The following is an 8,745-nucleotide window of genomic DNA, read 5'->3' as shown; positions in this document are numbered from 1 at the left end:
AAAAAAAAAAAAAAAAAAATAAGACCTTCCCCGAAAATAAGACACTAGTGTGTTTTTTTTGAGCCCAAAAAATATAAGACGGTGTCTTATTTTTTTCGGGGGAAACGCGGTAAAATGAACTTCAGCCAGCATGGAAATGTTTGTTCTGGGAACAGCGTGATAGGGAACACCCATCAGTTTGAGCTCCATTCACACCGGAGCATTTTGTCAAAGTGCAACAACATCAGCAACCTATTATCTTCAGTGGTGCTTGTTCACACTTGAGCACTGTGTCACTTCTTCACTCCAATGGTTTCAGCTGAAGTTCCCCCTGTTCTCTCTCCTGTGTTCAAGCTGATCAAGGTATCCATTTCCTGTTCAATTACCGTTGAGCTTGAGTCGGCGGGCCCTTGACCGGTTTATTTTGCTGGAATCAACATAAGTTAGTAAGCACTTTGTAGGTAGGCTTGTACCCTAAAACAAGTGGGACCTCCATGCTGGGCTTGCCAATGACTGCAGGACTAAGCTATGCTCTTGAACACTCCAGACTCCGATCAAAGAAGATTTTTTATTGTAGGGAGGAATTGTTACATAGTTACATAGTATTTGAGGTTGAATAAAGACATTAGTCCATCAAGTCCAACCTATTAAAATTTATTAAAAATTGCACTTTAATAAAAAGAGATTGTCTATTACCTACATTGCATGATCACAGTGTAGTGTCCTTCTTGTAATACAACTTAGAATTATAATTGTGTCAGCCCTCCTCACCATTATTTCCATTCTGCCCAGAGCCGTCCTCGGATCACGTGCCCATAGGCAGCAGTGACAGCTCCAGCCTAACAGAGCAGATAACCGATGTCGTGAAACAGCCGGCGTTCATCGCGGGCATTGGCGGAGCATGCTGGGTAATCCTGATGTGCTTCAGCGTCTGGATATACTGCCGCAGGAAGAAGAGGAAGGAGCTCAGCCATTACACAGGTAAGTGACGCATCTGATGGGTCCAGCCACAAGGCCTGGATGAGTCATTGGGCTGATGGTTCTAATGCTTTCTTCTTTGTTTCCCCAGCCTCCTTCGCCTACACCCCTGCAGGTAATTGTCCACTTATTCCTACATTTCTTATCTTATTGGCTCCAGTTTGGTCTGGTAAAAATGTCTTCTACAAAGTGGTTTGTTATATCTGTTGGATAAGTGCAAAAATAATATGTTGATATAATAATTTGATCCTTTGCCAACTACTGCTTTAGATTACTTGACATGCCAAACACTGTGCTGGTCAAAAAACCATATACATTGTATTCCTTACCTGGGCCAGTTTGAATACATTGTTTCCAATCCTCTGCCCTAATGAAGGGGCGATCTGATGGACCCCAGAATGTGTTGGCTTGTCTTATAAAGTCTTCTGTTTGGCCTTGTATTGGAATAAATTTGTATTTGGACTATTAACTTGTGACTTGGCGCTTCGGTTTCCCATTCACATGTCAAAAAATGTAATCAACCCTCCTGGTCCTTATCCTGGACTACAAAACAAGTCCCTTCTATGTTATGGAGATGAGGAGAAATCTGCGTTCATTGGAGATGTACTGCAAATGTTTTATTTTTTTTCCCCCCGAGACATGCGCTTCAATATCTTACTATTGTTTTCACAGTGTCCTTTCCCCACACAGAGGCCTCCAGTCACATCACCGCCAGGTAAGAGGAAGTCACACGCATGCAACACACCACACACGTGATACACAGGTAACGGCGTGTATTTGAATAGTTTGATCAGCATCATCAACTGTTCACTTTCCTGATTGTGTGATTAGTATGCAGCCCCCGTCCTTCTCTATGGGCGTAGTCCCCCCCCCTACGCTCACCCGCCTTGCACGTCCGTGCGGGTGAGCGTACTCGTACGCTGACAGGATGGATTCTGCCTGCGTCCGAGCCAGGAAACACGCACCCCTACGGACCTGAACTTGAAGTGAGGGTAGGGGGGTGTAGTCCCATAGAGAAGGACGGGGGCTGCATACTAATCACACGCAGCACCTGTCCTTCCCGGGAGCTGCCCGATACGGCCGTGCACGGAGCTGTACCTGCCGGCCGATTAAAGTGTGAATGAGGCCTAACAGTGCTTTGTGCAGTCCAAGTTGTGACTGCAGATTGTACACGTGAAAGCTTATAAAGGTGAAGAAAAAACGGAATGTACATCCGTCACTATCTATAGCAGTGACAGTCAATCTACTTAATTAAGCAGGCATCAAGTGTGGCCCCTGACATCACCAAAGGGCCACATATTATTCAGTAAATGTGATGCTACAGAAAGCCAAGGTAGGAATAGAGTCTGCCCACCTCCCTGAAAGGCAGGAACCCTAGCAAGGTATGGGCCTTAACGTGACATAATAAAGTTACGTAGAGGTATATATAGAGAAATGGTGTCAGTGTTCGGACTTGCCTTATACTGCAGATGAGAGATTCTCACTCCAAACGCACAATTAAGAAGTGGTCGGGGGCAGGTTTTATCCTAGACTACATTAGATAAGCTCAGAGAACATGCGAATCAAGCTGCAATATTATAATCTGTCCCATTGCTCCTGTTTAGCATTGCCTTGCTGTGGGACTGATACATGTCTCCAGTAGGTGCCCCCCTAGGGGCATTCTTGTACAAGCTTTAGGAATGTGACCTTTGGGTACTCAGGAAGTAGCCAAATATACATAGACCATAATGGGGTTGTGTCACGGTTGCTTGCAGTCATTACAACCTAGGTCTGTTTTCTTTCAGACCGGGCTTGTTGGCCACCAGTGCTTCTAACTACCCCTGGCTGGCAGATTCATGGCCGGCCACCAACCTTCTGAGAAACGGCAAGCCAAAGGAGGCGACAGTCAGCTGCTGCCCGGGAGCCCACAACCCGTCCGAGAGATACTACAACGGTAAGTGATGTCACATTTTTTTGGGGTGTATGTCTGCTCATTAAAGGGGATCTAACGCGTCACAATAAAATGGCTCCTTTTAGTTCTAAAAACAGAAATTTCAAACAACTAGAAAATCATTGTTTTATAGTAAAAGCCAAACGATCAGATTTCGAGGAAGTTTCACCCCTACGAGTCATCTGTGCTTGGAAGGAACAGCTGAAATGCTGGCCCGCTGGAGGTCACGTCCGAGAACTAATGACCTATAACCATCTGTGATGAGCTGGGAGAAGGCCTCGGGCTCCCGAAAATGAGACTTCTCTCGTCCAAGACATTTGATGGCAGTTTTTGTATCATATTTTGCCCCCTCAAGGAACTTTTACTGTGAGAAGCAGAATAACAGCGCAGAGTATTTCTTCTCACCCCCCCCCGAGCAGAAATATCTCCGGGGATCTAGAGAGGAAAAAAAAATGACATTTGGCCTCAGATGCCGAAAAACAAAATCAACATCAAATAGAAAAGCTGCCACGTTCGGGGTACTAAACATGAAGAATGCTCTGCCGGCCATTTTGATAAGTTCCAAGCGACATTCTACCTTCCTCCTTGGGTTTTACATTCACAGGCAGGGCCTACACAGGCAAGGTGCATTTTTGCGCCCTCCCCCCAGTTGCGCCCTCAGGCGGCCGTCTGACTTGCCTTGCGGTAGCGCCGGGCCTGTTCACAGGAGTGTTATGTCATTAAGAAAAACATATTGGTGGGGCGCCGGACCCAAGAGTATGAGAAAACAAGAGGTTTTTTGGGGAGGCAATGTAAGCCGGGTGAATCTAACGCGTGGGTACATCAGCATGACCTCAACCTAACCACTGAACCATCACATTCCCAAACAATTCATCCCCCACACAGCCACCTCCTCATGTATCACTGGCCCCTCCCCTTTAGATTGTAAGCTGTCAGGGGCAGGGCCCTCCTTACCATCTTGTCTTGAATTGTATTGTGATTGTAATGTCTTCCTTATATTGTGAAGCGCTGCGCACACTGTTGGCGCTCTATAAATCCTCTATAATAATAATAACCAGAGTTTTGTTTCGGCAGATGCCGGGATCTCCAACTACATTGCCCAGACAGAGAAATTTGGCACAGGAGTCTCAGACGGGCCCATCTACAGCACCATTGACCCCACCAGTGAAGACATGAGGACATTCAATGGAGCCTTCTCTCAGCAGACCACACCCTACGCAACCACGCCTGTTGTGCCCTACGGCGGCCAGATCCTGCATTCCCCCGAGTCAGAGGACAATGCATGGAATGTCCAGGCTGGCACCTCCGGGATACTGTACGCTCAGCCTGATCGCAGCAAGGCAGAAAACGGTACATTATATGTGTGTTTGGTGGAACATTTAAAGTGTACCTGTCATATATATTCACCTTGAGGGTGGCCTTATTATTGATGGAAGCAGCACTTTTGCTTGTAAGCTTCCTACAAACTGGTGCCTCAGTGCAGAGTACATTAGGAAGTGAGCGTTCATAGAAGGGAGTATTTCAGGGGAGGAGAGTTATAGAGGAAGGAACAGAGTCCTCCAGCAGAGTATTTCAGGAGAGGAGAGTTATAGAGGAAGGAGCAGAGTCCTCCAGCAGAGCAGAGTATTTCAGGAGAGGAGAGTTATAGAGGAAGGAGCAGAGTCCTCCAGCAGAGCAGAGTATTTCAGGAGAGGAGAGTTATAGAGGAAGGAGCAGAGTCCTCCAGCAGAGCAGAGTATTTCAGGAGAGGAGAGTTATAGAGGAAGGAGCAGAGTCCTCCAGCAGAGCAGAGTATTTCAGGAGAGGAGAGTTATAGAGGAAGGAGCAGAGTCCTCCAGCAGAGCAGAGTATTTCAGGAGAGGAGAGTTATAGAGGAAGGAGCAGAGTCCTCCAGCAGAGCAGAGTATTTCAGGAGAGGAGAGTTATAGAGGAAGGAGCAGAGTCCTCCAGCAGAGCAGAGTATTTCAGGAGAGGAGAGTTATAGAGGAAGGAGCAGAGTCCTCCAGCAGAGCAGAGTATTTCAGGAGAGGAGAGTTATAGAGGAAGGAGCAGAGTCCTCCAGCAGAGCAGAGTATTTCAGGAGAGGAGAGTTATAGAGGAAGGAGCAGAGTCCTCCAGCAGAGCAGAGTATTTCAGGAGAGGAGAGTTATAGAGGAAGGAGCAGAGTCCTCCAGCAGAGCAGAGTATTTCAGGAGAGGAGAGTTATAGAGGAAGGAGCAGAGTCCTCCAGCAGAGCAGAGTATTTCAGGAGAGGAGAGTTATAGAGGAAGGAGCAGAGTCCTCCAGCAGAGCAGAGTATTTCAGGAGAGGAGAGTTATAGAGGAAGGAGCAGAGTCCTCCAGCAGAGCAGAGTATTTCAGGAGAGGAGAGTTATAGAGGAAGGAGCAGAGTCCTCCAGCAGAGCAGAGTATTTCAGGAGAGGAGAGTTATAGAGGAAGGAGCAGAGTCCTCCAGCAGAGCAGAGTATTTCAGGAGAGGAGAGTTATAGAGGAAGGAGCAGAGTCCTCCAGCAGAGCAGAGTATTTCAGGAGAGGAGAGTTATAGAGGAAGGAGCAGAGTCCTCCAGCAGAGCAGAGTATTTCAGGAGAGGAGAGTTATAGAGGAAGGAGCAGAGTCCTCCAGCAGAGCAGAGTATTTCAGGAGAGGAGAGTTATAGAGGAAGGAGCAGAGTCCTCCAGCAGAGCAGAGTATTTCAGGAGAGGAGAGTTATAGAGGAAGGAGCAGAGTCCTCCAGCAGAGCAGAGTATTTCAGGAGAGGAGAGTTATAGAGGAAGGAGCAGAGTCCTCCAGCAGAGCAGAGTATTTCAGGAGAGGAGAGTTATAGAGGAAGGAGCAGAGTCCTCCAGCAGAGCAGAGTATTTCAGGAGAGGAGAGTTATAGAGGAAGGAGCAGAGTCCTCCAGCAGAGCAGAGTATTTCAGGAGAGGAGAGTTATAGAGGAAGGAGCAGAGTCCTCCAGCAGAGCAGAGTATTTCAGGAGAGGAGAGTTATAGAGGAAGGAGCAGAGTCCTCCAGCAGAGCAGAGTATTTCAGGAGAGGAGAGTTATAGAGGAAGGAGCAGAGTCCTCCAGCAGAGCAGAGTATTTCAGGAGAGGAGAGTTATAGAGGAAGGAGCAGAGTCCTCCAGCAGAGCAGAGTATTTCAGGAGAGGAGAGTTATAGAGGAAGGAGCAGAGTCCTCCAGCAGAGCAGAGTATTTCAGGAGAGGAGAGTTATAGAGGAAGGAGCAGAGTCCTCCAGCAGAGCAGAGTATTTCAGGAGAGGAGAGTTATAGAGGAAGGAGCAGAGTCCTCCAGCAGAGCAGAGTATTTCAGGAGAGGAGAGTTATAGAGGAAGGAGCAGAGTCCTCCAGCAGAGCAGAGTATTTCAGGAGAGGAGAGTTATAGAGGAAGGAGCAGAGTCCTCCAGCAGAGCAGAGTATTTCAGGAGAGGAGAGTTATAGAGGAAGGAGCAGAGTCCTCCAGCAGAGCAGAGTATTTCAGGAGAGGAGAGTTATAGAGGAAGGAGCAGAGTCCTCCAGCAGAGCAGAGTATTTCAGGAGAGGAGAGTTATAGAGGAAGGAGCAGAGTCCTCCAGCAGAGCAGAGTATTTCAGGAGAGGAGAGTTATAGAGGAAGGAGCAGAGTCCTCCAGCAGAGCAGAGTATTTCAGGAGAGGAGAGTTATAGAGGAAGGAGCAGAGTCCTCCAGCAGAGCAGAGTATTTCAGGAGAGGAGAGTTATAGAGGAAGGAGCAGAGTCCTCCAGCAGAGCATTTCAGGAGAGGAGAGATAGAAGGAGCAGAGTTCTCCAGGACAGCAGAGTATTTTGCTAGAGAGACGTCGTGCAGCACAGCACAGCGATGTAAGTAAAATGAATCTCATGCTGTTACATTGACATGTAAATTAAACGGAATATAAAAACACATTATAATTTGTATTGAAGAATCTCATTTCTTTTTCCAGCCTTAAAGGGCAATAAACAGAAGTCCGTGGGGAAAGCAGTTAAAACGCCGTCTCTGAATTGGACCGAGATTCTGCCTCCGCCACCTCCTGCCAACGAGCTGAACCAATTCCAAGATGAGGACTCAGACGTGGAAATGAAGTAAGCTCTTCCCCTCATCCTCATCTGTTCAGAGCGCGCCGAGCCAGGGAGCTCCTGGCAGCCATCTTGTGTGTTTGCAATGGCTCTCATTCCGCAAGCTGTTGTTTTGTACATTTTGGTTCTGAACGGGTTCATTTCATTAATATACAACAACAAGATCCCCTCCAGGTGCTCCCTACCAAGCCGCAAATTTACATCCTCCGTAATCCTATTAGCAGAAGCCGTTTCGGTTAAGTGAATGTTCATTATGTTTTGGGAAATTTGCATAAATCTCAAGATTTTTTTTTCCTGAAAAGATATTTCTGTTGTTTCAGTTCGGAGACAGAAGAGTGGTGTCCTCCATTGCCGGAGAGGACGTATCTGATGGAGAATATTCCGGAAGACTGCCCTCCTCCCCCACCCCGCGGGGAAGCCTCTTCTCCGGATCAGTCCTACGGACAACAGTCCACGGCCACCCTCACCCCGTCGCCGCGAGACGACATGTACGATTCGGAGGACATTCCGCGACTGCAGCAGTTTGAACTTCTACCCCATCCCAGGTCAGAGTCCTGACACGCCCAAAACATAATGGACCACGTGCACCAACGCCCATTATTGGGGTTTTCTGGCCGCGGCCTCCAGTGTCGCCCAATCTAACCATTTCTCTATCATTAATCTTTAGGAGAATGCCATCTGGATCGGTACCAGTTCCAAGAGCCCCCAGCCCTCCCTTGACACAGTCCAATCCCTCTCTCCATACGGTGGCGGAGGGCGGGGAGACGCCGCGGCACGGACACAGACGGAACCACAGCCAAAATCCAGCCGTTGGCTCGGAGAATATGGACCTGCCCAGCACAGGTGAGAACTGGACTACAAACTAAATACCTCCTCATGTATCACTGGCCCCTCCCTTGTAGAGTGTAAGCCCCCAGGGGCAGGGCCCTCCTTACCATCTTGTCTTGTGATTGTAATGTCTTCCTTATATTGTAAAGCGCTGCGCACACTGTTAGCAGGCCCAGCGCAAGGCAAGTAAGGCGGGCGCCTTACGCCGCTGCAGGGTGAGGGCGGAAAAAACAGGGCATTTTGACAAGTACTTGTACTTGTCAAAATGCCCCGATGTTTGCGCTATGTTTTTTTTTTCCCACTTACCTTCGGGAGAGCGGGAGAGCAGCGGCGAGTCAGCGCTGGTCCGGTGGGAGGAGCTCCAGGTGGGGTCCTAATTTAGCTGACCGGCGACTGCCTGAGGATCCCGAAAAAAAAAAAACATAGCGCAAACATCGGGGCATACAATAGAATTCATATTTTCTCAAAGAATTTCACAATCACCAAATCTGCATCTTAAACTCAAATGGTCTAAAATCCTTGGCTCTTAACTGGTGGGTCGTGACCCGTGTTCGGTGGGTCGCCACGTGCCTTCCACTTTTCTAGGTGAGAGGCTCCTCTGCCTCCCCCTAGCTCAGCACTGCCAGTTCTCTTGCCAAGCACCCATTCAAAATATGCCGCACGGTGTGGTGTTTCAGCATGGGGTGGGGCTATGGCCATGAGGGAGCTCCATCCGTACGTGCGTTGCGCACAGCTTCCTGGCGCGTCCAGTAGAGGTGCCAGAACTGGAGTGACGTCACATTCTAGTTCATATGCAATTGATGGAGGTGCCCTCCGCACACCTTTCAGCAGTCCCGGCCAACAATCAAATAAATGGTGCTCGAAGTAACTTCACGGATGGCACCGTGCAAAACACAAGATTGAAGAAAATAGGTCACCAGCACTCCATAAGTTAAAATGAATGAGTCCTTTTAATGGA

General features: G+C 48.2%; 1 protein-coding gene across 1 annotated transcript in view; it reads left to right on the top strand.

Moving 5' to 3' along the window:
• ROBO3 (roundabout guidance receptor 3) overlaps nt 1–8,745 on the top strand; it is a 136,753-nt gene that overhangs the window by 114,428 nt on the left and 13,580 nt on the right. Inside the window, exons 19-26 of the mRNA XM_018564975.1 lie at nt 772–960; nt 1,049–1,072; nt 1,630–1,672; nt 2,742–2,890; nt 3,962–4,237; nt 6,827–6,965; nt 7,280–7,504; nt 7,627–7,802. Of these exons, the coding sequence (XP_018420477.1) occupies nt 772–960; nt 1,049–1,072; nt 1,630–1,672; nt 2,742–2,890; nt 3,962–4,237; nt 6,827–6,965; nt 7,280–7,504; nt 7,627–7,802 (1,221 nt within the window). The remainder of the gene's footprint in view (nt 1–771; nt 961–1,048; nt 1,073–1,629; nt 1,673–2,741; nt 2,891–3,961; nt 4,238–6,826; nt 6,966–7,279; nt 7,505–7,626; nt 7,803–8,745) is intronic.

The sequence above is a fragment of the Nanorana parkeri genome, unplaced genomic scaffold (assembly GCF_000935625.1).
Source record: "Nanorana parkeri isolate BGI_ZX_2015 unplaced genomic scaffold, ASM93562v1 scaffold802, whole genome shotgun sequence".
In the NCBI taxonomy this organism is placed as follows: Eukaryota; Metazoa; Chordata; class Amphibia; order Anura; family Dicroglossidae; genus Nanorana; species Nanorana parkeri.
This window is presented reverse-complemented; position numbering and strand designations above follow the sequence as displayed.